Raw genomic sequence first — 27,879 nt, forward strand, 5'->3', positions numbered from 1 at the left:
CAGTAACAAGCCTCAGTGGGTGTTGGCTCCTCTGCCTTAATGTACCGCCTCTCTATTTTGTAACATACGTACATACCAGCAAATCAAGTGAGAACACTTTTTGATAAAACTTTATTCAGTCACCACAAACCCCCAAAGTGAATGTGTACAAATTTAAGAAATATATACATATATATTTACATTAAAAAATGTGAGTATGTGAAAATGTCATGTGGGCGTCAAAAGACTGCCATTCCTACCTAAATACTTTATGTGGTCAACACCAATTTACACAAATGTTATACTATTTTTCATGTTAGATTCTTACAAATGATTGACACTTGCTCTAAAAAGTAGTTTCTACTTGATTAAAAAATGCAGGAGTATAAAACACTGTACAAAAATATAAGATAGTTTTAGTGAAGTCTTTCAAAGCCCCCTATGCGCAAGTGGCACCAGCCCTACGTATGTGAGACAAGTGATGTGAGTCTACAAGTTCACTAGTCACACACAGCTCTGCATTATTCCACTTCATCTTCAAACCCTTAATTGTGTATACAAGGTTCACAAGCATGCATGCGTGTAGCCTTCACTGACGATTGTTAAAAGTCTGTGGCAAGGTATGAGAGAGTATCCTTAGGGAGACCCAAATTGATGGAGTCCAAGTAGTGAAGAAACCTGCAACAGAAGGAAACATGTGTATGCAGGGGGAAAAAAAAGTTCACACTTTTTAAAATATCCCATACATAAGTGCTGCCTGTGCTTAGCCACATCCTTGCCATGCAATCTACTTGTTGCACTTCTCACCTTCGTTTCACCTTGCCTTGCTCCTTAAGCTGCTCTGACCTGCAGATGGTGCGTAGGGCTGGCAAGTAGTCCACAGCAGCTGCAGATCTGTTGCCCACAGTGCCAAACGCTCCGCTGAACAACAGACGCTCTATGATGTCTCTCCTCTGCTGCACCAACCTGGAACAAAACCGTTATGAGCTCATTTACAGTTAGTCGTGTGAAAAAATTAGGACACCCATGAAAACTGTGGGGCACTACATGGGTTGTGGTCAAAAGCCTTTGGAAGACATACTAGCAAAAATGTAATATAGAGATCCTCAAAATGTTACAATTATTAGCAAATAGTCAATGACTGAGAAGTCCTGCCTGTGTCCCTGCAAACATGTTTTGCTTGATGGGGGCCATGGCTTTAAACCAATCTTGCACAAAATGTACAGACATGTGAGGGCTGTATCAAATGTGGTGCAGCACCCTAGTTATAGTGGGTGTTTTGCAGAGCATATTGAGCTGTGTGAGAAATTTCAAGTCAATCCAATTTATGGGGTCAAACTTGTGTTTAATTCTGGTGACACCATGTAGCACAGGCAACACGTAGGGTGTGCAATGCTTTTTTTCATGATAGTATGTTTTTGTCGGCTGGACTCACTGGGGTTGACAGAGGCTGACTTGAGTGACGCTGCATCCTTCACGATGAGAAGCCACAGGGAGGACCAGTTGCTCCGCCACCTCCAGCTGCTGCGCTTGGCCCAAGGCCTCCGCTGCAGAGAGCTGACACTTGCGGAAGCTCATCTCCTCCGCCGCAGCCTGTATCTCCAACGCCTGCTCACCCAATACCCAACTCAGTGTGTCCATCTCTGTTCTCAATTCGTCTGTCATTCCGTCCTTCACTGCTGCGCTGACTGGCAGGTTTCTCCTACAGACATCATCTCCATGATGAGCAAGCAGGGCGTCTATGTCAGACATGTTGTCGAAAAAGTCACTTATTAATTCCAGGCACTTGGAGACAGGGAGATTTTTTAGCCGTTCTTCAGGAGTCAGTGGTTCCCGTTTCACCCTTTGTGGACCTAAACTTGCGTTGGTTTCTGCCTCGGCAGGAGGTCGTGCTGTCTGCGGCTTGCAGAGAGAGAGGAAACTCTCCTCTGAGTCAGAGTCTGAGTGGCATCCATCCTGGTCAGGAAAGCAGCGTCTTTTCCTGGTCTTTTTCATCCTGTGGGACACTTTAACTGGACTTCCGTCGCCTGGGCATTCGGCCGACTCAGCGGAGTCCAACAGCCTTGCGTGGGAAGGCGCTGTGTCAGACTGAGGGCAGGTGGACACAGTAACAGAGGGGGGCTGGGATTTATAGGCGGGGGTCAACTGTGTGCAGGGTAAAGGTAAGAGGTTCTCCATGTTGGAGTAAAGAAGGTTCACTCCTCGTCGACTGCTCTCTGTTAGCAACTCCCAGCACTTCGCCACATCTTTCTGACTCTGTTAATGCAAAATACATGTCACTATACAGTGAAGAAAATAAGTATTTGAACACCCTGCTATTTTGCTATTTCTCCCACTTAGAAATCATGGAGGGGTCTGAAATTTTCATCGTAGGTGCATGTCCACTGTGAGAGAGATAAACTAAAAAGAAAAATCCAGAAATCACAATGCATGATTTTTTAACAATTTATTTGTGTGATACAGCTGCAAATAAGTATTTGAACACCTGTGTATCATCTAGAATTCTGACCCTGAAAGACCTGTTAGTCTGCCCATTAGAAGTCCACCTGCACTCCATGTATCATCCTGAATCAGATGCACCTGTTTGAGGTCGTTAGCTGCATAAAGACACCTGTCCACCCCATACAATCAGTAAGACTTTAACTTGTAACATGGCGAAGACCAAAGAGCTGTCCAAAGACACCAGAGACAAAATTGTACACCTCCACAAGGCTGGAAAGGGCTACGGAGCAATTACCAAGCAGCTTGGTGAAAAAAGGTCCACTGTTGGAGCTATCATTAGAAAATGGAAGAAGCTAAACATGACGGTCAATCTCAATCGGAGTGGAGCCCCATGCAAGATATCACCTCGTGGGGTCTCAATGATTCTAAGAAAGGTGAGGAATCAGCCCAGAACTACACGACAGGACTTGGTCAATGACCTGAAAAGAGCTGGGACCACCGTTTCCAAGGTTACTGTAGGTAATACACTAAGACGTCATGATGTGAAATCATGCATGGCACGAAAGGTTCCCCTGCTTAAACCAGCACATGTCAAGGCCCGTCTTAAGTTTGCATATGACCATTTGGATGATACAGAGGAGTCATGGGAGAAAGTTTTATGGTCAGATGAGACCAAAATAGAACTTTTTGGTCATAATTCCAATAAGCGTGTTTGGAGGAAGAAGAATGAAGAGTACAATCCGAAGAACACCATCCCTACTGTGAAGCATGGGGGTGGTAGCATCATGCTTTGGGGGTGTTTTTCTGCACATGGGACAGGACGAGTGCACTGCATTAAAGAGAGGATGACTGGGGCCGTGTATTGTGAGATTTTGGGGAACAACCTCCTTCCCTCTGTCAGAGCATTGAAGATGGGTCGTGGCTGGGTCTTCCAACACGACAACGACCCGAAGCACACAGCCAGGAAAACCAAGGAGTGGCTCCGTAAGAAGCATATCAAGGTTCTAGCATGGCCCAGCCAGTCTCCAGACCTGAACCCAATCGAAAATCTTTGGAGGGAGCTCAAACTCCGTGTTTCTCAGCGACAGCCCAGAAACCTGACTGATCTAGAGAAGATCTGTGTGGAGGAGTGGGCCAAGATCCCTCCTGCAGTGTGTGCAAACCTGGTGAAAAACTACAGGAAACGTTTGACCTCTGTAATAGCAAACAAAGGCTACTGTACCAAATATTAACATTCATTTTCTCAGGTGTTCAAATACTTATTAGCAGCTGTATCACACAAATAAATTGTTAAAAAATCATGCATTGTGATTTCTGGATTTTTCTTTTTAGTTTATCTCTCTCACAGTGGACATGCACCTACGATGAAAATTTCAGACTCCTCCATGATTTCTAAGTGGGAGAAATAGCAAAATAGCAGGGTGTTCAAATACTTATTTTCTTCACTGTATATGTGTGCTCAGTGAGTGTATTCTATTGTGCAATATCATACAGTAGTGTTCAACTAATACAATAAAATATAATTGTCTTAGCCACATGTGTCAAACTCAGGCACGGGGGCCAGGCAATTTAATCGGGCCCGTGGAACTGTTTGGAAAATATTAAGTACATAAGTACAGCATAGAGTTGGCCAGCCTCACGGATCTAACAAATAAAGTGCTTTCAGCGATCTGAGTAAGTAAGCGATTCTACTACTACTACTACTACTCCGGAAATACAGCAACACTTCATCAATTAAAAAAAATAACACCTTAAAAGGCAAAAGACAATAAAAAGTGTTCATTTTAACTACAGCGACGATCAACAATCACTTTATTGAAACAAACAACAAGGCCAAAACAACCTTGTGTGTGCAGACAGTAGAAATTTCAAGCAGGCATGAATGGACACAAGGTAATGTCCAATTCAGACCACAACCTAAAGTAGGCTTTGAGTTTTGGCCCCTTGTGTGATTGAGTTTGACACCCCTGGACCATTATGTTTGTATAACAATGTTTATTTGACAGATATTTTTAATTAAATGTACTTCAATATTTTTTTAGGATGGCAAGACTCAAGTCTATTTTTATTTATACAGCGCCAAAATCACAAGAGGTTATCTATACACCATTGAAGTAATTGTAAGTGGTTATCCCCACATAAGCAAGCATTTTGGTGACAGAGGCCGAAGCCCAAACTCCGTGCGGGGCGGCCGAGAATATTCACAGCAAAGACGCTAAAAATAGGTCCCTATTGTTAAAGGGTTAAAAGAATGCTGAAATCATACAGTATAACTTCAGAAGTTCACAAAATGTTTTCACATTTGTTTGCAGTGTGAAATCAAGTTCTCCTTTTTTCAGGCTATAAAGATGATTGTAGCTTATTAGTCATTATTGAGCCTCGTAGAAATAAAAAGGCAATGAGATTATCATCAAATCCGGCTACACTATAACAGTTATAATGTTTCTGTGTCCATTTAGCAGCGCATGTTGTGAGTGAGCAGCTTACCCCAAGCAGCTCCCAAATGTCTCCCTCCGGCCTGATATTCAGTAGGCCCAGCAGGCTCTCAGCGCAGCCGCTTTCACATGGAGGTTGCGGTGATGCAACAGTCAGGTCATGTGCTTGCTCTCCACATAGATCGGATTTCTGTTCATTTCCTAATTAAAACATGTACATTTTAAATGGCATATTCATATTCCAATTCCTTACTTTTGGATGATTAATAACAGGAATATTTGGTCTCAAATGAATAATGTGAATATGGTTTACCATTATGGTTGGCATCGGGTGATGGTGTGGTTGTGTGGCGCCCACCAGCACTGCGAATCCAACACTGCAGTTGCAGCAAGCTCTGCCTGATGTCACAGCCGTTGATTTGCAGCAGAGCGCTGACATCACGCTGGTCTGTCCTTGTGTCCTCGGCCAGACACAGCAAGCGCAAGTAGCAGCTCACGTCCAGCTGAGATCAGGGAGACATTGGAAAACACACGTTCAATGTGGGATCAGGGAACTCCCCCCTTTTGTGTTATAAGCGTCACAAGTAAAAGACCCTGCTCACCAAAGAGGGTGTTTTGAAATGGATCTCTTCAAAGTTGCCGTCAAACATGGTGCTGAACGCAGGATCTGCACCAAAAAAAAAGTATGTAAATGAAACGCATAAATATCCATCTATTTTCTATACCGCTTATCCTCACTAGGGTCATGGGGGTATGCTGGAGTATGCTCCACCCCGGGAAGCCTGCCCCACTATTTGATACGCACTGAATTAACATGCATTTTTTGGAATGTGGGAGGAAACCGAAGGTGCCTACCGAGATGCCTAAATGGCGACTCTAATCCAGGTTTTCCCAATCTCCTGACTGTGTGGCCTACATGCTAACCACTCGGCAACGTGCATACATGAAAAGATTGTGCCCAGTGATTGTACACAACCTGCTTCTACTCACCACTAGTGGTGAGGATGACCGGCCTTTTGGTGGTGCTCATGAATGTCTTGATGGCAGCAAAAAAGCCAGCGTCTTCGTCAAAAATCACATCCACTTCTTCAAAGAGGATAAGCGAGGTGGGAGACATCTTCTTGCTCTGCTCCTCACTGTTGTTCTTGTTCACTACGGCAGTCGCAGGTGATTTGGCTTTAGCCTCTTTTTCTTTAGGGGTGTCTTCTTGTGCTTTATTTTGTTTGGTCGAAGCTAAACGAAAAATAAGAATGATAAGTACTGAAAGGCTGCGGCACTGTTAAGCTGGTTTACCCTTTTGGTCATCCTGACTGGCACTCAGTGGTTCCTTCTTGCTGGTTCGGCCCATTTTGAAGAAGTTAGCTAAAGATGTTGGTGCCAGGCCTCCTTTTTTAGCACCTCTCGGGGACTGGGGAGGTTTTCTAGGAGATGAGATGACCCTGCGAGGAGAGTTCAGCTTCCCTGGATGACAAAAAAACTGCATCATCAGCAAAACTTTTCATATAATCACATCAGAGACAGATGTGCTTGCACATACTGGGTGAGAACCCATGCTTGCCGGTGCTGTTGCTGGCATTGTAGCTGTTGAAGTAGGTGGGCTTGAGGGCGTTGACACCCTGGCTGTCCACCTGATGTGACTGGGTGGCCTCCTTCAGCTGGGAAAGGATGAGACGGCCACTCCGCTGAGAGGAAGCGTTCACCTCAAATACCTATAGGCAAAAGTGTCGCATAAAAGGTCCATTAGACGAAAGAAAAACTGCTGTGTTGTAATAGTCCTCACCTTAAAGCCCAGCTCCTGTGCACAAGCATAGACTGTGGCCGTCTTGCCTATCCCTGTAGGTCCTGTGATGAGAACTGTATTGCACAAAGAGTCCTCAAACAGGGGAGAGTCCTCTCCACAGTCCCATTCAGAGTCTGTACAAATATAAAATGTAAGAAAAATTTTGCATTTGGCAGACAAAAAAAGCCTTTAAAAAGGAAAGCACTTTTTTGCCCATCATCCACAATCCTTATGTGAGACATTAACACTTTTTCTCTTTTCTGTACGTTCTAAAAGATATAAAACCTTCTGAATGAACAAATGCCCCATTTCCATGTGACATGAAGTTCGCTATAACTTTAATATGCTACAGCGAATTTCATTCATTCATTTTCTACCACTTATCCTTACGAGGGTCGCGGGCATGCTGGAGCCTCAACAATCTGACTACATTCCAAGAGAGAGAGCTTTTTTGCCTTTGCCATCAAGAGATCATGACAGTGTGGAAAAAGCTAACAGACTATGACATTGAATCCACTTTTTGCCAAGATTTTGAGTCTTGTGTGGACTTTTTCCATTAATTCATTCATTCATTCACTTTCTACCGGTTATCCTCACGAGGGTCGCGGGCGTGCTGGAGCCTATCCCAGCTGTCTTCGGGCGAGAGGTGGGGTACACCCTGGACTGGTCGCCAGCCAATCACAGGGCACATATAGACAAACAACCATTCACACTCACATTCATACCTATGGACAATTTGGAGTCGCCAATTAACCTAGCATGTTTTTGGAATGTGGGAGAAAACCGGAGTACCCGGAGAAAACATGCAAACTCCACACAGATGCCCGAGGGTGGACTCAAACTAGGGTCTCCTAGATGTCTGGCCACTTGACCACCGTGCTACAGCACATTTTTATCATTATTCACATTGTTATGCCGATGGAACTACAGTATGTTACTGGCGTATTGACACCTTGCCACACCACACCGGTTAGCCACTAGAGAGCTGCACTCGTCTGCAGTGCGTTAGTGCAGGCCATCACCAAAAGGTAATGCTACATATTGGAGCTGCTGCTACTGGTTTTGAGTTTGGTGAAGTTCATGCTAGGTGTAGGTGTTAGGTGTCGATGAAGGTATAAGGTGTAGACTACCTTTTTATGTTGCTATGTGAAATCAATGCACAAAGAAGGAAGTACCAGTAATGATTAAAAGATTGTGGATGTAAAAGTGCAGTTTTCCTTTAAAAGACGCACCATTGCTGCCTTCCTCTTCTTTCTTCTCCTTCTGCTTATTCCTCTCCTCCCTGTCTGCCTGGAGCTTCCATTGCCTCAGCCAACTACACATTAAGAAAAACAAGTAATTGTATAAAGATACTTACTTTTACACAAATTAAACATAAAACATTTTTAGCACTCACGTATGAAGCCATCGCACTGAAGATGTGTTGCCAATTATGTCACTGGAGTGGTGCGGCTGGTATTTTTCTGTCCACAAGACATCCTCTTTTGCTCCCTCTGTGGAAAACACGGCAGGCTAAGTTCCACTCTGTGGGGCTTAGAGCAGGATGTGGAAGAAGTACTCAGCACAAACAACCTTGATAAGACTACCTTCTCTCCCGGTGTCCTCAGACAAGTCATCAAGCACAACCACAACATCGTTAGATGTTCCAGGTGAAAGCTTGTCTTTTCTTGCACCCGCTTCCAGTTTGGCTCCTCTCTGAGTTCGTCTCGTGCGGCCTCCCCTCTGAGGCGGCTCCGGCTTGAGGGTAGAAACTTCTGGACAGGTGGCCCGCTGCTTCTTAGCTACTGTGGACACCCCATCATCCATTCTCTTCCTCTTCCCGCCTACAGGCTCCACTGATGACTTTGTGCTTTCAGCCTCTGTTATGCGTCAGTAAAACAACTGCTTTACTTTCCGACTAATGTAAAATAAGCACCGAAATATAGTGGTGGTTTACCTGAGTGATGCTTGTGATCAGCACATCTGGCCAAGAAGCGAGACAGCCATGTCTTACAGGGGAAAGGAGGATTAGAGGCGCTGACCTCCCCCACAAGAATTTGGCGAACGTTTTCTGACATCTCAGGCCTCCAGCCAGAGCCCTAAATAGATAAGGGGAGGAAAAACACCAATTATAATATATGAAGTACAATTTTGCCTTGAAGAAAAGTTTAGACAATAAGTCTTTGAATGAGCCACAAGTGACATAGGTCTCACCAAAGTATACTACAAGTGAGTACACTCGTCCCAAAGCATTTTTTATTGCCATATATCTTTTCAAGGGACAATAAAACAGAAATAAAACTTGGATATAAATTAGAGTAGTCAATGTACAGCTTGAATAAGTGAGTACACTTGTCCCAATGCATTTTTTATTGCCATATATCTTCTTGAGGGACAATACAACAGAAATAAAACTTGGATATAAATTAGAGTAGTCAATGTACAGCTCGAATAACAGTATTACTTACTTTCATTTGACTGTTCTTTAGCCAGGCAGTTGTTGCACAAGTCATCTTGGGGTGTGTTTGGGCTTATTTTAAAAAACCATGGGACCCCGTTTCCCAAGGGAGCGGATCATGCACAGCTTCACAGTATATGCAGGAATCCATGATACCCTCAATAAACCGCAGCTCCCCAATGCCGGCAGCACTCTTGCAGCGCTATACCATGACGCTACCGCCACCATGACATAATTATGTTGATACTCACTTGCGTTCTCAACTATTCTGTGCTGACCCTTTTTTGTAGATAGTAAATCTCTACTGCTATAAAAGTTTTACACTGACTACTCTAAAAGTATATCCGAATGTAATTTCTATAGTATTGGCCCTTTAGAAGATATAGTGATATAAAAATGCTGACTGAAATGAGAGGTGTGTATTCACTTTTGTGCAGTACTGTACATAGAATGACAAAATGTTTTTATTCTGTGTTTATGGTGGTTAACATACTCGTTCATGGAAGACTCTGATGTCTGGTTCGTTTTTCACAGCAAAGGACCCTCTCAGAGATGGAGGTGGCTTGGGCACTTGGATGCAAAGCTCTTTGAGATGACAGAGTTTTGGAGACTCAGGCCAGGGTAGACGCCATAGAGGGCAATCTGTCATTGCACAAAACACACTAAACTGTACTGACGCCCTGCAGAACAATCAGTAATCAGTGTAGAGAACTGGAGATGGTCACTATACCAGTGGACGGTTGTGTCAAATGTATGACAGGCTGGAAAGAGGAACAGGAAATGGCATACGCCTCCTTGGTGGCACTGGCCTTGGCGATTTGCTTCTTGAAGGATTCAGGCAAACCGCTTTTCAGGAACTCTCTGCGGGCCCTGAACTCTTCATCATCCTGGGAGTTTTCCGAACCCTCTTGGCTGTTCTCATCAAAGATGGAACTCACAACAGACAACTTACGAGTGTTCTTCTCTTGGCCCAGCACGGCAACCTTGGAGCCTTTGACAACCAAATAGAGAACCACGTTGTTGACTGGGAAAGCTTATACCAAAGTGATCAGCATTATATTATATTAAAAGAGGAAAACGCTACCTGGAGGAGCTTTAGTGGCTTTGCCCAGAACATCATTGAGGCTGCGCAGTGACTTCTGAGTTTTACTCTTTTGCTGTCCATTCTGGGGAGAAGCAGTATCTTCCTCTTCCAGGCAGATGACAGAATCCTGACATAAAACTCAGAGTTAAATCAACAGTTTTACCTCTAAGCTTCATGTTTTGTATGAAAACTTTGCACCTCGTCTTCAGAATAACTCTTTGCCATGGCGGCCTCGGTTCTTGATGAACGCCTTAATGTGTTGACCTTAGCAGCAGGAGCTTTCTTAGTCTGTTGAACGGCTTTTTCTTTCTCCACCAGTTTCTTTGCATTCTTCTGCTTTTTTGAGTCATTTGATGCCTTAAAAAAACAAACCCAAGAGCACATGAGTATAATTTATAGTATAAAAACATGAAAATTTACTTTACTCCCTGACACTACAATAAAAATCTCACCAGTACTTACATTAGAGGTCAGTGGAGAGTTTTTGCCACTTCCACATACGTTTTGATGAACTCTTGTCAATTTAATCCTGAATAAAAACAATAATTAATTAACAACAAATGTATGTGTCATTAAACCATGTAAAGTAATATAAGTTAAACAACCTGATTGGACTCTCTTTAGAGTCTGGAGGACAAACCATCTCCACTACGTAGACTCCATGTTTGGACTTTCGTGTTTTAGGAGTGGCTAACTTAACAAGGGTCTCTTTGGAAGAAGCAGCAGAATCCTTCAAAACATCTCCAGGTGCTGGTGAAGCTTTGGGGGCCTGCCTGACCGCAGCCTCTCTTCTAGACCTCCTCACAGCAGGGAAGAGGGGACTTGAAGCATCTTGCTCTTGTCCATTGTCTTGAGATTTAGGGGTCATAGTCTCCTCTGCCTTCTTCTTGCCTATTCTTTGTGATTTTGGATTCTTCATTTGTTTTGGGCTTTTTTTGTTTTCATGAGTTTCACTTCCCTCTGTTGTGACTGTATCAACATCGTTCTCTGCGGGTTGCTTTTGTTTGGCCTGGTTCTTGCCCGGCTTTGCTTTAGACCCATCCAAACTGGGTTGCCTGAATGCAGCTATGAACTGCCTCTTCTCTGCATCGGGGCATTTAGGCGTTGATTCACTCTCAAGCACAGCCAAGTCAAGATCATCCTCTTCAAGAACAACATTTGATTTCCGCTTACCCGTCGGCTGAGATTTCTTTGCAGGGCTTTTTGCACCCTTTCTCGTGTCGGTTAGTGATGATGCCTCTTGCGCAGGCTTCCCTGGTGCCTCGGTGTGCATTTGAGCCTCTATGGTTATGGTTTGAGGTGAGATTTGCATACACAGCTCCTTAGCTTCCTCTTCAGATTTGGAGATATCCGTTCCAGGGTCTTTAAGTGCTTTATTTCCCTCACACTGTGCATATTCTGCACCCTTGTCCTCACTCTGACTGCGCACAAAGTCCTCGAAGGAGACCATAACAGTGCTACTGTTCAACTGAGAGTCTTTGCTCACATCCACTTCCATGTTGGCCTCACAGATAGAACTGACCGCCACTTTCTCCCCGGATTGAGTAAGATTTGCCTCCTTTTGTTTGCTCTTCCTTGAATTGCGTAAAGGCATTTTGACAAATGTGTCCTTTACAACTGAAGAGGATGTATTTTTTCCACTATAAGAGGCATCATCAAGATGTTTATGATCTCTTTGTGTGTCTTGGGTTCCATTACAAGTCTCAGAGCTAAGTTGGGCCAGTAGCACAGCAGTATCACTACCAAGGACACCGCACAAGCTGCTGGCCTCCCTTTCGGAAATCATCTTTTCATGCAATTCCTCCACAATAAAGCAGCTGTCATCATCGGCCAAGGTAACAGCCTCAACTTCCACAAGTTTCCTTGCAGCCTTAGTGGCTTTCCTCCTCCGTTTGAGAGATGGCTGCTTCACTGCCACCTCTGCACTGCCGTGTTTCTCTGCAGACGTATTATTGATCTCCTTAGGCTGTTCTGATGGGCTGGTCTTCACTTTGGAGGTCAGTCCTCCACGGCTGAAGTAGTTCATGATGTTATTGGAGCGAGGGGGCGAGAAAGGTTTCTCTACAGCTTTGGCCACAGGGGAGAAGTAGCTGGTGATCGTTTTGACAACAGCATTGCCACCATCTTTGCTAGATTTCTTGCAAGGCTGTAAAGAAAGAAAAATAAGTTAACATGCAAAATGTGAAGATGTAAATGACATATGTAAAATGTAATATATATTGCGTATCTTAAATGCAATAATACCTGGGTGTCAAAGTCCTCTATGACAGATGCCATTGCCACCACACCAGCCATACTTTAGAGGGACCTAAAGTAAAAAGGTAATAATTATAGTAAGAACCCTTCACCAAAATAATTACTTGCTATCCTAGTACTTGAGTTAATCATTTTAATTAAACATACACTCCAATGAATCAGATCAATCCACTTCAAACTGACAGCAGACATTGTGCAGTAGTGTTTTACACACACAGTTGCAAGACAGCTATGACATACTAATAAAGCTGCTCGTCAATTTGTTTTCAAGACAGGTCTGTCTATATGCACATACTTAGACATCACTTGAGACACAACACTACACTGTTATCATTATTGTCAGGGCGCCTCGACAAACAACACGGTGTCATGATCACGACACTTACCGTAAACACTAGAAACTTAAGAAACAATCCCGACTCCTCGTCCAGCTTACGTCCCGGTGTCGACAGCAAAAGAAACATCCACAGTCCGAGACGAGCATTTGTTTGTTTGATAGCATATAATGTAATACACTGGAAAAACAATAAGCTAGCAAAACAAGCTAGACTACTCAGTCGAACTTTGCCACTCAACAGTTCCCAAAACAGGTCCGAACATCACCCCCATGTCGCCATCCAACGTGCGAACACATAGAAGAAGTCCTAAAGTTGTGTTTTGCTAAAATATGGAAGTTTGTCGTTGAAAAGACATGACTCCGTATGACTGTTTCAAAACCGCGCCAGACCAGTTGTGAAGGAAGAGCGCCAAATATACGTGACCTTTTGCGTCGACTCTTTCAACCAATCAGAGAAAAGAACAGCGTGTCGTCAAAATTAGACGTCACTTGACCAAAATAAAGATGGCGCCTGGCGGTTTATGGAGTACATGGTAAAAATTGACAGCGACCTCTACTGCCTAATGCCTACTTAGCTTTACTTAAAAATGTTGCGTACTGTCTTGTATTATTAAGACAGTAAACCAAGGAGTAATCATTACAATAATTTTGATTTTTTTTTTTTTAAAAAGTTTTTCTATTGAAATAAAAATGAAAGCATCAGAATTCAGTAATTTTAATTTTCATATTTTGTAAGAAGTCAAAAGTTTGGACACATCTTTCCATTCAACTGCATGAGCAAGTGTCTCCACACTTTTGACTGTTACTGTATTTGTGCTTTTGTTGCAGTGTATCGCTTTGTGTAGGTCAGACAAACCACAGTCATACACATATACAGTGAAGAAAATAAGTATTTGAACACCCTGCTATTTTGCTATTTCTCCCACTTAGAAATCATGGAGGGGTCTGAAATTTTCATCGTAGGTGCATGTCCACTGTGAGAGAGATAAACTAAAAAGAAAAATCCAGAAATCACAATGCATGATTTTTTAACAATTTATTTGTGTGATACAGCTGCTAATAAGTATTTGAACACCTGAGAAAATGAATGTTAATATTTGGTACAGTAGCCTTTGTTTGCTATTACAGAGGTCAAACGTTTCCTGTAGTTTTTCACCAGGTTTGCACACACTGCAGGAGGGATCTTGGCCCACTCCTCCACACAGATCTTCTCTAGATCAGTCAGGTTTCTGGGCTGTCGCTGAGAAACACGGAGTTTGAGCTCCCTCCAAAGATTTTCGATTGGGTTCAGGTCTGGAGACTGGCTGGGCCATGCTAGAACCTTGATATGCTTCTTACGGAGCCACTCCTTGGTTTTCCTGGCTGTGTGCTTCGGGTCGTTGTCGTGTTGGAAGACCCAGCCACGACCCATCTTCAATGCTCTGACAGAGGGAAGGAGGTTGTTCCCCAAAATCTCACAATACACGGCCCCAGTCATCCTCTCTTTAATGCAGTGCACTCGTCCTGTCCCATGTGCAGAAAAACACCCCCAAAGCATGATGCTACCACCCCCATGCTTCACAGTAGGGATGGTGTTCTTCGGATTGTACTCTTCATTCTTGTTCCTCCAAACACGCTTATTGGAATTATGACCAAAAAGTTCTATTTTGGTCTCATCTGGCCATAAAACTTTCTCCCATGACTCCTCTGTATCATCCAAATGGTCATATGCAAACTTAAGACGGGCCTTGACATGTGCTGGTTTAAGCAGGGGAACCTTTCGTGCCATGCATGATTTCACATCATGACGTCTTAGTGTATTACCTACAGTAACCTTGGAAACGGTGGTCCCAGCTCTTTTCAGGTCATTGACCAAGTCCTGTCGTGTAGTTCTGGGCTGATTCCTCACCTTTCTTAGAATCATTGAGACCCCACGAGGTGATATCTTGCATGGGGCTCCACTCCGATTGAGATTGACCGTCATGTTTAGCTTCTTCCATTTTCTAATGATAGCTCCAACAGTGGACCTTTTTTCACCAAGCTGCTTGGTAATTGCTCCGTAGCCCTTTCCAGCCTTGGGGAGGTGTACAATTTTGTCTCTGGTGTCTTTGGACAGCTCTTTGGTCTTCGCCATGTTACAAGTTAAAGTCTTACTGATTGTATGGGGTGGACAGGTGTCTTTATGCAGCTAACGACCTCAAACAGGTGCATCTGATTCAGGATGATACATGGAGTGCAGGTGGACTTCTAATGGGCAGACTAACAGGTCTTTCAGGGTCAGAATTCTAGATGATACACAGGTGTTCAAATACTTATTTGCAGCTGTATCACACAAATAAATTGTTAAAAAATCATGCATTGTGATTTCTGGATTTTTCTTTTTAGTTTATCTCTCTCACAGTGGACATGCACCTACGATGAAAATTTCAGACCCCTCCATGATTTCTAAGTGGGAGAAATAGCAAAATAGCAGGGTGTTCAAATACTTATTTTCTTCACTGTATTTCATAGTATGACTAATGAGTAGTAGTATGACTGCTCATATCTCCAAATTCAAGACACTAAAGGTGATATTTGGGGCAAAACTGCAAAAAAGAAATGCAATTTTAACAACTTTTAATTTATATATACTTTTAACGTAAACATCTGAATTGCATTCTACCACCTCCAAGGCACAGTCACCCTTATTTATGGTAAACCAAATCCAAAAGACACTGCACTGAACATGTTTTTTAAAATTCATTTGTATTGTTCATAAGAAACAATGCACTATAAAAATTACTGGACTTTTTTTTTTTTTTTTTTACTAAACAATGACATATACTGTAGATCATTAAGAGACTGCAGTGATATGTGGTATTGGTTATTTTTTTACTTCCCATAAAGGATAGATGTGCTGGTTTGAGGCATGAAAAACATGTAAGTAGTGAAATGCCAACAATGACATGTTTATATCAAGCAATCTTGATTAACAATGTTTGAATGAATATGAATATGATGCAAATCAACGCCGTTGGCAGGAAGGTGAAAATGCATTAATATGGTGGAGGATTGAGCAGACCATAATTAAAGACGCAATACTGCCAAGAAGATTAGAAATAACCCCAGAAGACATAAGAAAATATGTGCAAATAGCCTGTGAGTGAATACCTCTTCAGATGTGATGAACGGAACATACTCACAAATAAAATCAAGAACACAGACAATGGATGTCTACAATATGTGACATCACGGCACCATACACTGCACAACGGGATCACTTTGTGACAATAAAGCTCAAAATTAAAGAAAAAAGCTAAACATCACTGTTCTTACTCAGGCACAGAGAAATCATTTAAAACAAAGATCAACACACAAACAGGCTTGGCACAGACATGGAAAAACTAAATGAGAGGAAAAGGAGGGCACAGTAATGTTTTAAATTAAAATGAAAATGAAGCACTTGGGAACATAAATATGTGACACACACAGACATGAGATTTTTGCAGCAACTAATGGGAGTCCTCAGCTGTAGCTTTATCTGTACAGGTGTGTAGCAGCTGTGACAGGCACTCCTAGTACCCACAAATGCAATCAAATCGAACATGTCTCTCACAATAAATGAAATTCAAAGCTTTGAGCTCCACTTTCATTCAAATACACGTACGGGGCACATACACGCGCAAAGGATAAACAGACTAAAAATATCCACTTTCCTGTAAAATGAACTACATTTGGCAAACAAGGCCCAGTTTGCTTGCAGACACACAGCACAGTGTGTTCATCATGGATTCGTCTATACAGCAAAGACACTAGAATCTAGCCACAAGTTTCACAGACAGGAAGCCAGGCTCTTAATTAAGTGCCAATGCAGTGACTGGACAAATTTACTCTACTCATACCCATACAACTGAAGGTCACAATGCACATTGCACCTCTGTAGCCAGCTAATTGTGTGTGTAATCAGTGGTGAGAGACTCACACTAAGCAGGATGGATGCAGCAAAACTGTGCACATTTACAAAAGCTGCTGTACGTATGTACACGTCTTCTTTTTGTAGAATCCTTTTAGTTAGTTATCCGCTGACCCTGCAGCAAAGAGGACCCTCTGGTCCGTTCTGGCCAGCTTGGCGGGAGGCTCCAAAGACTCGTCTCCTAACACGACAGCATCTGACGGCAGGGATAGCTCCTGACTTTCCTCATCGCTTTCCTCCTCTTCTTCCTCTTCCTCTTCTAAACCAGATGTGATGGAAAAGTTTGTTACAACATGCTTGAGCCGCTGTTAAGAGTACAGTATTAGCATGTGATTACCTTTGTCAGGATCCAGCATGTTTAGACCTCGTCCTAAACTGGCAAACTAATCACAAGAGAGGGAAATGTGGTACTGTTACTGGAAGGATGTTATTTATTGTATTCAGGCATGCTTGTGTGTGTGTGTGTGTGTGTGTGTGTGTGCGTGCGTGGTTACCTCTCCCATGACGGCAATGGGGGTCTCTCCTTTAGCCTGTGCTACTCTATGCTCTATCAGGTAGTACATGTACTCATCATACAGAAGGCGGATCAGGTGAAAGGAGCCAAAACTGGCAGCACTCCTCAAGGTCAGGTCCCGAATCACCATGGAACTTAAGTGCAGAGATAAAAGAAATTGAGACACGACACAAAACAGGATGAGTAAATCTGAAATGAAGTAAGTAAATCACCTGTAAAAGGACCACTTGAGCAGGAACAGCTTGGCAGCCTTAGGGAAGGTAGGGCTGTGTTGGTGGGGCTTTAACACCTGGGACACCACCCCATCCAGCCAGGCAGCCCACTGCTCCAGAGAGTTCTGCTGCTGGAGGGTCAGCTTGAAGTCCTGCTCCAGTCGCTGGACAACACGGTCCTCGCAGCGGCACACCCATGAAGCCTGCTCCTGCACGGGGTGAACAAGATGCGGGTAAGATGATCACATGGCCTGATGCAGTGCACAACAACATTCAAATACTAACCTGAACGTTAGCAAAGTCAACGCGGTTGAGGTCAGAGAGCATTTGGTTGATCTGGGCCGTGTTCTGGAGGACAGCGCGAGCTGCCTGGGCAAGGTGGTTAAGACTGGTGTAGCGACGTAGCGTCTGGGCAAATGCATTGGCTGATGTTACCTATGAGAGAGCAAGAACAACAGAGATGATGAAAATAATGCTAGTGACACAGTTGCCTTGACAATGTCAGTACAAATAACATAAATGCCAAATTGATGTGGTTCCCTTTAGTCGCTGGTTGTGTGGTCTATAAAAGCATTTCTCTATTTAGCACCAGGTCAAAGCACAATTCTACAAGCCGTTGAGTTTGAAGTATCATGAGCAGCAGCATCCAGCAGCTTTATCTACCTCTGCATGCGCTATTCAATCTTGGTTACAATCTTGCATATTACACTTACTGTACTGTTTGAAATGAACTCAGCAGTATAAATGCTGCCGTTTGTTCCATAGTGCTATTACAACATTGCTTTATGTTGCTGCCATGTTGTGCAATGTCCTTCTAATAATTTACAAAATGGTCAAAGAAAGCTGTGTTTTCCTTGCAAAAAAAGTTATAAAAAGCTGTAATTAATTTTACAGTACAAACCTTTATAATGGTTTATCCTAAATGAGGGAAATGTACCTTGATGCGGACCATTTCCTCTGGGATGTTCATCATTGCATTAGTCAGCCAGCTGTCCAGGCTTTTGGCAAAATTCCGGATGGCTTGCGTTAAGGCACCTGAGGACCAGAGGAAAAAGGACGCCATTATATTAAGCTCATATTTCCCTTTATTTATTAGCTTTATAATTAAGTAATTAAACAAACTATGGCACAATTAAGGAAAAGCACAACACATTCCTGAAACATTCTCGGATAGTATTTAGATGCCTTACTGGGGATTGGCCTAAGGACATCAGGGATGAGGATTTCCACCAGGCCCTGGTACAGGCTGTTGTCACAGTCACGGCTCCAGCGCAACACAGGTTCATACTTGCACAGCAGCACAAGGCAGGACTTCGGGAGACGCTTTTCTGACTCGTCGTGACTGGCAAGACACAATTTTCAATCATATATTCATGCCAAAGAGAACAAGAATATTCCTATATTTTTCAACATTAGTCTCCCTGCTCACTGAATAAGTAGATACGTTGGTGACAAATCTGGACTACTCACACAGCCAGTGTGGCATCGCCAGCCTGACTCTGGCTGAACCTCCAGAAGCTTTTCCACAGGGTCTCCACCAGGGTGAACTGAAGATTGACCATCACGTCCAGAATGGCCTAACAGGGCAAAAACAACGATAAACAAGTCTTATATAGTGGTAGATAATAAACCTGTGGTCAATAGCTGAGCTTCCTTCTGCAGTAAAATTGATGTATTGTATTATCTACAAAATTATACTAATACATGTGTTTATTACCTCACAGTGTTCTCTGTAGAGCAGCTGAAAGCTCTTAATGTGATCCAGTTCAATACCCTCTGGAGGAGGCTTTCCCTGAAGGTCAATGTCTGGGAACTCAGGGAGTGTCCTGGACGCATCTGGACAAAAGACACAAACACTCAGTTTGAAAAGACAGTCTTTCGTGACTTTTCTACTGCCATCTAATGAAATGAACCTACCAAGGAACTGCTGGTACTGCTGAACCTGGGTGCTGATGTCCACTTGTCCAGAACCCGGCTGCTGAATTTGCTGCTGGCCTGCTCCTGATGCCGTTCCGTTGGTCATTCCCTCCACTTTATGCACAGGCTTCAACCTGATTGGAGGAGCAGGGATCAGGGAGAGAGTGCTTGAAACAACACAATTAAATAACTGAAACAAACTCAATTCATCTTAGTGTGGGAAAGGTTCACAGCGGCGTAATGTGCATACCTTTGTTTCTGTGAGAAGGGCTGCTGCCTCATAGCAAGATGTTGCTGATCTTCCATTAGGCGGAGAAGAGAAGAGCCTGCCTTGATCCTTAGCCCATAGTAGTGGTATTTAGAATTACCACTGTCAGACAGAGAAAGGGTCATTCTTTTAAACAAATTGAATCTATAATATTAAAAGTGAGCTCTATTTACATTAAAAAAATGCCCATATATGGTATTATTCCCAATACTACGTTCAGCCAAACTTGCTGGGCAATATACTGACATGTTACTCCTAATAATTAATTCAGCCAAACTTGCTGAACAAATGAACTTGCACAGCCTCTCCTCTCACCCTCACACATGCTGTGTGTTTTCATCACTGCCCACGTTCCCACCCACACTAAGAACATTTTGCTGTGCTTTAAGATTTTCTACACAATTTATCTCCTCCTAGAATGCTGCAATGGAGCAGGGATGAACAATATATGCACTACTTCTATATGCAAATATAGTTGTTTGTTGTGCGGGCGTGTAATCAAGACAAAGTGAGCAGATTATGTCTCTGCACTGCTCTCATCTTCACATAATATTCTGATAATTAGCAAGTGAAAGCCACAAATGTGGCAGTTATTAAGAACAGGCATATTGTTGTTACTTTTAAACAGATGGAAGTCAAGTTATGCAGGAATAGGTAAAAAATGTACCTTCATTGAATAACCTATCTTACCGTGTGCCAAGCCGTCGTGTGCGTAGCCCCATGAAAACAGATCGAATGAGTTTCCCAAAAGAGGCTGCATTAACAGGCTCCAATTTCTGCTCCTGACAATGCAGCAGGTAGTGGCAGTAGAGGGTCGAGCGTGGCAGACTGACTCCTTCGGCGGTCTCGTAGTTGTCCAGCAACCACTGTACCTGACCAGCAGGCAAGGGGATAAAGAGGAGACTGGTGCAATTAGCACAGCTGTGAGGCATGCAAACATTCAAAACACAAACACCAACAAACAGACATATGCTGCATGCATATGTTTTAATTCATGTAAAGTGTGTTTGTAACACATTGTGGATCATATTGAAATGAAAACACAAATACCTTTGTGTGCGTGCCGTGGCATACAACATTGGTATGCAATGAATTAATGACCTGGAATACTGATGGAATGTCTGCCAAACATAAATTGGTAACTATTATCACATGGATGATTGTTTTTAGGATGGCATTGTTGTCATGGTGTCATGAGGCATTTCAGGCAAATCAAAAGGCGCCCCTGATCACATGCACTGTAATGGTATGAAAGCAATGAGGTCATGGTTTGGTCTTTTTTTGAGCTGGAAATCACAGTTAAAAATAATGGTGTGCTTCTACAGTTTCAGTTTGGCTCAATAACAAAATATAGGGTTGTATTCTTTCAGATTCTTTATGGTGGAAATTTGAGCATTTTTAATTGTGCTTTCCACTTGACATTGTGCGGCACCAAAGGGTTGTGCAAATGAGTACAAAATGAGTAGAAATTCCTTCACTTGAAGCCTTTGCATACCTTCTTGTCTGCCGACGGCACGCTACTCTCCTCGCCCTCTGTTATACTCACAGTGGCTGGGGAGGCGCGGGCGGTGTGGGAGTAGCTCTGACTGTTGCCAGCTGCCCCGCCGCTGCTACTGCTGCTGCCCAGCATGTAACCCCCCTGGATCACATAACTTCCAGTGGTGCCACCATTAGTGCCCGCCCCATCCCCTGACCCATTTGCGGTGCCACCTGTGGACACCACTGTTGCCCCTCCCCCTGCTGCACTGCTAGGCTGAGCCACAAACATGGATACAGCTCCTGTTGTGCCAGCGGTCACAGAGACAGTTAGAGGTGTACCAGGGGTGGAGGACTGCGAGCCTGATGTTGGCTGACCTTCATAATACTGGGCAGCGGTGGTCTGGGTGTACAGGGCTGTGTCAGTGTAAGGGAAGGTGCCGGAGCGACTGGATGGGTGATGGAAACAGGGTAGGTTAGTGAGAGCCTTGAGAAATAAAACTACACGTGCTGTAACATAGGGAATGACTCTAACATAGTGCTGGTGGTGTAGTTACTATCTCCTCCTTCCACATACTGCACTGGATTGGTGTACACATGTTGCACTTGCACCGGGGTCAACTGCTGTTGGACCTACAAATGAAAACACACACATCTCACACATAAATTCTTCGGATAATGAGATTCAGATAATTCATATGCAGTACACCAATTTATGAACATCTGTTAACTCCATAGCTGAAATCTCCCTTGTGTCCCTGACCTACTTGGGTGTAGCTGGTGAGTCTCTCTCCACCAGTTGATGGCTGGCTGGTTAGAGTGGCAGACATCCGCTGGAATATGGAAGTCTGCAGCCTGCTCTGAAGCCTAAGCACTGTCATAAACGCTGCGTGATGTCTTTCTTTCATAGATTCTGTGCGCAGACTAATGTTGTCTAAAAAGGAGCTAAATGCCACCACACGGTGTAAACTAAGCATACATTTTCACTGATGATTGTCACACAGTAACAGTAGGTCACATAAGTCAGTACAGTACAACCCTCTCACAGCAAGCATTTTGTTATATCAAAGGACAAGTTCCTCAAGGGAGCGGATAATGATCTGCTTCACAATGTCACAGTACATGTTGGAATTCATATTTCCCTCAATGAAACTCAGCTCCCCAGTGACAGCAGCACTCCTGTGGCAGCGGATCAGAGCACTACCACCACCATGCTTGACTGCATGCAAGGCATGTGTTGCCAGCTATTTAGATAACAATGGCTGAGTGCTGAGTCGACAGTATATCTACAGTATACTGCTGTACAAGCTGTAGACTAAAAATTCTAAAGTATTTGCTAGCTGTGTGAATTCGGTTTTTCTATCGTAATATACTGTAATAAAAATGCTTGGTGAGGTGTATGCTCACTGACTAATAAAAATGCTTGCTGAGGTGTATGCTCACAGACAGCAACAATTACCAATTATATCAAGATGGATGCATTTCAGACACTGCAGGATTTGACAATGTTGCCATCACCCTAATTCTTGCAAATTCAACCAATATGTTGAATACTTTCAACTTTCCAGCACATTTTGGTGAATTATCTGCATTTTTGCCAATCAAATTCGTCTGAGTAGTACTGAAACGTACACGTCACCAATCAAATGTGTGCTCACTTCCTTGTTCACCTCGACAGAGATGTCTATGTTGTATGATAAGCGCTCACCATCTCTCACTTACTAAGTTCCCCAATGCTCTCAACAAAAGCGGGGGTAAACATGCAAAGTGTTGGAACATGAATTAAAGTGTATGATCGACAAGCACTTTTCAGCTGTGAAACATACAGAGAATGTCTGTAACTTGTGCACAACAAACAACTAAAAACATTAGCATTTTGGGGAAATGGGACCTGGTAAATCTGACATCTCAAAAACAGTCAGCAAGATCCTGGAGGGACTGACTGCTACAGGATGTGTGCTTGTGTGTTCCATTTACCTCTGGGCTGATATGAACTGGCTGTAGACTAGTGACACTGAGCTGTGTGCCAGGCTCGGTCTTGGCTATCTGCGAGGTGGCCTGCACTACAGACCTCTGCTCAAACAAACATAGGAGATGTTTCGTATTTAGCAAAGACATTTGCCCGTGAGGGGTTTTGCACATGAGAGCCTCTCACCTGCTGGGCTGTTTGGACCTGTTGAACGACTTGCGTGGGAACTCCCGTCTGTACGGCAGCTGGAGGGGAACTGGAGTCAGATACACTGTCGCTTGAGTGAAGGGAGCCCTCTGTAAGAAAAATAGAAATTGTAATGGGACCACTAGTGCCATCTAACATAAGGGCACACAGATTTACTGGACCTGCACTCACACTGATTTGCCAACCCATTTGTGTAAGCCATCACTTCACCATATGGTGCCGTAGAATGACAACATCTGGCCTTGAGGATTATTTTGACTTTCTATTTATTTCTATACATACAAATATGAAAACCATAATATGCAATGTAAATAATGCTGCATACTAGCCAGTATTACATCAATTTACTGTATGTGTTCAGCATTACCTGTAACTGTAACAACGATGTACTGGGGAGCGCTTTGTCCGTTTCCAGACTGTGTGGGAGAGCCTTGGATTTCCGCCGTCACATAATGAGTCTGAGCGGGCTGTGCTGGAGCTGCGGTCTGGGTTTGACTACCTGCAGTCGGCTTCTGAGTGCTGATTGAAGTGGTTTGTTCAGGTCCGGGTGCAGTTTGGGCTGTGGATGTGACAACGGTAGGGGTGACCACAGTTGACTGAATCTCGGCGAGGAACTGGGGGGCAGTTGCAGGTGTAGAGTTGGCGTCAGGCTGCCCAGAGGTGACAACAGCCCCTTGTGACTGGGCCGCTGGCTGGATCTCGCTGACGTAGCCTGAGGTGGCCATTACACAGGTTGGGGGATCACCCTAGAGACAAGAAACAATTTCATATCATCATCTAACAGAAAAACATGGATGCTAAGAGCAGGTAGAGCAGGTACTTCTTAGCAGGTAGAGTAAGTTCCCTACTTGTTCCACTGAATGCAATTGGATTAATGAAATACAGACCAGCGAATGTGGAGGTGCAGTATCTGTAGCGTCTTATTACCTGTAATGTGATTACACTGGCTTTTAAATGTGAAACATGTTTACAACATCCTTCATTACATAGTAACTACTGTCCACTCTCTGGCCGCATTCATCTGGGCAATATTGTGTGTCTGTCATGATCCTAATGTCATGGCTGTTTGTGCCACTGAACAAGAAATGATTGGGCCCTTATGTGTGATTAAAACACCAAAACAGGCCACTCTTTGACTGGCGAATAAAATTGACTCGGTCAAGTTAAATAATAGCATTTGCAGCTGACTTCAAGGCTACCCAGCTTTATTTTATAGTTGCTTTGTTTTGCCACGCCCCTTACATCGTTAATATTTGCCACCTGCCCAACCTAAGAGGCTTCTTTTCTTGACCATTTCCAACATTCATACGCATGCAACACTATCGTGTTTATTGACGGCTATCCTAAATCGCCATATTTTGTGCTTTCTAAGCACGTGCCCATTGATTTTGTGTTGAATGACATGAAATGTTATTGTTCAATGATTTCGGCACGTTGCAGGCTAATTAGAAATTATAACGCCGGGGTAATGAAACAACACAAGCCATGTGCAGCGTGACCCCACTGACGCTAACTATCAAGCTAACGCCTCAACAACCGCCATTTTGTAACTGTTACCTTTCGCTTTTGACATCGCCATAACAACGGCCCGCAGCATCCGTTGGCTGCGTCGTCACGGCAGGCAGGCAGGCAGGCAGACAATTCACTGACAACCCAAAGACGAGTGGGCGCACTCGGCAAATGCCACACGACAAATTTTCGTTAGCTTCAAGAGTAATGTGATAGAATCCAGCTGTCTATTGTGGCTACAGAAACAACAAGGGTAAAAAAGCGCACTTCATGTCATCTAGTAATGGACGTCAAATATCCCCAGTGTGGACTTCACCTGTGGTTCCACGTGTGTTTTTCCTGGCGGTAAAATGTCGTCTTTTAAATTTATGGCCGTTTCAGTCGTTGTTGTTGTTGATTCTCGTTGCCGGGTTCTTGTCGCCAGGGCTACCGTGGCTATGGCGCCTCGTCCTCACCAGGGCAACTGTTGCTACCCACCCCGCTCCCTTCCCTCCCCCTTCTTGTCTCTGATTGGCCGACTACGACCAAATTCTCTTAAAGGGATAGTAGTACCACGTTATCGCTACAAAGACCTGCACGCCCATTTCTAAGCAGATACTATTGATATTATGTTCTCCTAAATATGTTCTAAAAGAATCTTAACATTACTACAATAATTAATTTTCTCCGTAATGGTAATGTTTATTTCAAACATGCTTAACAAAATTGCATTATGGGACATCACATGTTTACATTAGCACAATTCAACATGTTTGAAAAGGAGTAAGAAGAAGTCAAGTCTATTTAATCCTAATGCTTCTTCCAAGTATTCCAAGGGCAATTATTGAGTCTGTTCACGCCCTGTGTTTAACCATGTTTCCATTTTCTAAAAGCAAAAGAAAAATGTTATAATGGGTTGTAGGCAGGGAAATAGTCTTCCAGCATTTAGTTATTTAATTAATCTAAAAGAGGAACAGTTGTGTGTGTGACTTGGTTACATTACTACCTAACTTCCATTGTACATGACAGGAATTCAAGTGACAAGTATGATCTCATTTTTTAATGAATGCCATTCCTGAAATGCCAAATTGTTCCCTGGCTTTTGTCATATTAATTGCAAATTCATCATGCTATTGTAACTTCCCAAATGAGCGACCTTTGACTAATGGCTACACAGATAAAAAGTGTTTTATTTTGTGTGACTCATGAGGAGAGAGGTCTATGTTATCGAACTTTTGGAAATGTCACCTGTGATGTCTCTCTTCTCCCAGCTCACATTTTTGTAAAGAAATGACAGGATAGGCCATCACCAAGGAGCAAAAAGGGTAGTTCTGCACATGAGGACGTCATACATAATTAGTCATTTGTGGCTGGAAATTATACATAGATAACGGTGAACTGCTCTAATGTAGTCATATACGTATGATCTGGCTTCAAGTAGGGGATTAGGTAAGGTAAACAGGATCCAATGATCATGAAAAAGAGTGGTATTTATTGAACAATGTGTTAGTTGTAGTTTTCAGAAGTGTAACTCTCATCGTCATGTACCACTAAATAAAGGTACAACCACAATAACTGCATTGCCTTTCAATAGGATGCAATCTTGAATCTTGTTGTTCAGTTATACCCAAGTAAGTCGAATTATATTTTCGTAACAACTAGCCATTTTCTTATGCAGCTCACACTATTTGCCTATTATTCAAGTGATTAATGTCATTATGATCCATAAAAGTATACTTTTGATTCATCGTTATGGCATGTTTTACTTATGAAACTGAGGTGACGAAAGCACTTCACAGTCTTCCGACCTTTGGTCCGCTTTTCATTCTTCATAAAGGTCTCTGACTGTATCTCCCTGTCAAATCTTCCATTCTCTGCATGCGCAATATGCATGTCGACCCAACAGGATTTCAAAGCCCTTTATAAAGCCCCGCTCGGGTCACCCCCAGACAGTCATAGCCGTTGCAAACAGGGAGAGAGAAACCTAATTGCTTCAGAAAGCATTCTATATACTTTGTCATTGTTGTGCTGCTTTTCTTTCCTTGGGGTGCTATGTGGAAAGTTGTGCTACTGGTAGCGTGTCTTCTGGCAAAGGAAGTTGAGACAATGGAGGACCCAGTATATGGTGTCAAGCTCTGCGGTCGCGAGTTCATCCGAGCGGTTATTTTCACCTGTGGTGGTTCACGATGGAGACGGTCACTCAGGACTTCAGGTGAGACACTGACTTTGTCTCTTCAGGAATTGTTGCGGTTTCATATAATTTCTAATGCTGTAATGATGATTTTGCTGCTGCAGAAGACCTTTTAAGCTCCCATCAAGAACAGTCTTCGGAGGAATTGAGCCAAAGTTCAGTGATGGACAGCATACTCCATAGAAACAGGGATCGGGATTTCATATCAACAGAAAACCACGACAGAGTCTTCAACCGGCCAACGCGTTCTTTTATCACCGAAGAGATCTTAGAAGCTCTGCGTAAAGCGGACCGCAAGGGCCGGGATGTGGTGGTGGGTCTTTCCAATGCCTGCTGCAAGTGGGGCTGCAGCAAAAGCGAGATCAGCTCCCTCTGTTGAGAACTGTAGATTATTATGCACTTAACTTTTCTTATGAGCTTTTGCTCATTTTATACCATGTAAAAGCATTTTTATTTATTGGAATATAAACGAAGTGGACCAAAATGATGTCAGATTTTGTGTTTGTTCACATCATATTTGTTTGTAGTCTCTTCTTCAAAAGCACTTAATAAATAATTTCTTTATGTTAACAGTTGATTTGATTATGATATTGTCTGTTGTACTTTTGTTTGGTTGGGTCCAACATTTTCAGCTTTTTGAAGCCATACAATACACAATTACCAACAATAACATTACGTACACTGTCATAATTGTTTATTCAATTATGTCATAATTGTCATAATTCTGTTTATTCAAATATGCGGTAGTTTTCTGTATTTTAAATATTTAATGTACAAATTCAACTACATGAAATGGGTAAACGTTAATTTAAACTAATTAATTTGCCTGTCTGATTACAACAAGGCCAAAGATGACATTACAAACTGCCATATTACATAACAGCAATATTACCGACAAAATCTTAGGTGTTGTGATGTAATATGTGTATTTGGTACTTACGTCTTTTTTAGGACAA

General features: G+C 43.0%; 3 protein-coding genes across 11 annotated transcripts; 1 reads left to right on the plus strand and 2 right to left on the minus strand.

The window, feature by feature from the left end:
- Positions 1–109: 109 nt before the first annotated feature.
- atad5a (ATPase family AAA domain containing 5a) lies at positions 110–13,393 on the minus strand. The gene is made up of 22 exons (XM_058049244.2): positions 12,800–13,393; positions 12,402–12,465; positions 10,763–12,303; positions 10,620–10,686; positions 10,356–10,514; positions 10,158–10,284; positions 9,804–10,064; positions 9,567–9,715; positions 8,573–8,714; positions 8,223–8,495; positions 8,033–8,129; positions 7,869–7,951; positions 6,637–6,770; positions 6,394–6,565; positions 6,150–6,317; positions 5,847–6,089; positions 5,459–5,523; positions 5,170–5,359; positions 4,909–5,057; positions 1,415–2,235; positions 787–945; positions 110–657 (listed from the first exon to the last, which is right to left on the minus strand). Exons 2-22 carry the CDS (start codon positions 12,450–12,452, stop codon positions 582–584), a joined length of 5,127 nt encoding a protein of 1,708 aa, XP_057905227.2. The 5' UTR covers positions 12,453–12,465; positions 12,800–13,393; the 3' UTR covers positions 110–581.
- Positions 13,394–15,330: 1,937 nt separating this feature from the next.
- Positions 15,331–25,224, minus strand: rfx1a (regulatory factor X, 1a (influences HLA class II expression)). 9 transcript variants are annotated; one of them, XM_078797128.1, is made up of 19 exons: positions 25,070–25,224; positions 24,802–24,889; positions 23,612–23,990; positions 23,224–23,333; positions 23,046–23,141; positions 21,604–21,701; positions 21,088–21,517; positions 20,283–20,464; positions 19,575–19,694; positions 19,325–19,458; positions 19,125–19,243; positions 18,878–18,984; positions 18,598–18,749; positions 18,345–18,442; positions 17,693–17,842; positions 17,408–17,616; positions 17,176–17,329; positions 17,019–17,064; positions 15,331–16,940 (listed from the first exon to the last, which is right to left on the minus strand). In XM_078797128.1, exons 3-19 carry the CDS (start codon positions 23,967–23,969, stop codon positions 16,780–16,782), a joined length of 2,724 nt encoding a protein of 907 aa, XP_078653254.1. In that variant the 5' UTR covers positions 23,970–23,990; positions 24,802–24,889; positions 25,070–25,224; the 3' UTR covers positions 15,331–16,779. The 9 variants fall into 9 exon arrangements, with proteins under 9 accessions (XP_078653254.1, XP_078653253.1, XP_078653258.1 ...); XM_078797127.1 differs by having other exon boundaries at positions 24,802–24,989; XM_078797132.1 differs by having other exon boundaries at positions 21,088–21,371; positions 21,447–21,517; positions 24,802–25,224.
- On the plus strand, positions 24,745–27,490 carry LOC131103194 (relaxin-3-like). Its single transcript, XM_058049256.2, has 2 exons — positions 24,745–26,944; positions 27,028–27,490. The coding sequence occupies exons 1-2, from the start codon at positions 26,785–26,787 to the stop codon at positions 27,300–27,302; spliced, it is 435 nt and encodes a 144-aa protein (XP_057905239.2). The 5' UTR covers positions 24,745–26,784; the 3' UTR covers positions 27,303–27,490.
- Positions 27,491–27,879: the final 389 nt, after the last annotated feature.

This window comes from Doryrhamphus excisus, linkage group LG16 (genome assembly GCF_037039965.1).
Source record: "Doryrhamphus excisus strain RoL-2023G ecotype Guam linkage group LG16, RoL_Dexc_Guam_v1.1, whole genome shotgun sequence".
NCBI classification, from domain to species: Eukaryota; Metazoa; Chordata; class Actinopteri; order Syngnathiformes; family Syngnathidae; genus Doryrhamphus; species Doryrhamphus excisus.

Bases quoted from the DNA above. Each gene is read 5' to 3' on its own strand.
- LOC131103194 (XM_058049256.2), top strand. From the start codon at position 26,785: ATGTGGAAAGTTGTGCTACTGGTAGCGTGTCTTCTGGCAAAGGAAGTT. The intron at 26,945-27,027 runs GTGAGACACTGA...TTGCTGCTGCAG, and splicing joins ACGGTCACTCAGGACTTCAG to AAGACCTTTTAAGCTCCCAT.
- atad5a (XM_058049244.2), bottom strand. From the start codon at position 12,452: ATGGCTGGTGTGGTGGCAATGGCATCTGTCATAGAGGACTTTGACACC. The intron at 7,952-8,032 runs GTGAGTGCTAAA...CTTAATGTGTAG, and splicing joins TCAGTGCGATGGCTTCATAC to TTGGCTGAGGCAATGGAAGC. The intron at 6,771-7,868 runs GTGCGTCTTTTA...ATATTTGTACAG, and splicing joins AGAAGAGGAAGGCAGCAATG to ACTCTGAATGGGACTGTGGA.
- rfx1a (XM_058049250.2), bottom strand. From the start codon at position 23,969: ATGGCCACCTCAGGCTACGTCAGCGAGATCCAGCCAGCGGCCCAGTCA. The intron at 17,617-17,692 runs GTTAGTATTTGA...CACCCCGTGCAG, and splicing joins TTGACTTTGCTAACGTTCAG to GAGCAGGCTTCATGGGTGTG. The intron at 16,941-17,018 runs GTAATCACATGC...CATCTGGTTTAG, and splicing joins CATGCTGGATCCTGACAAAG to AAGAGGAAGAGGAAGAAGAG.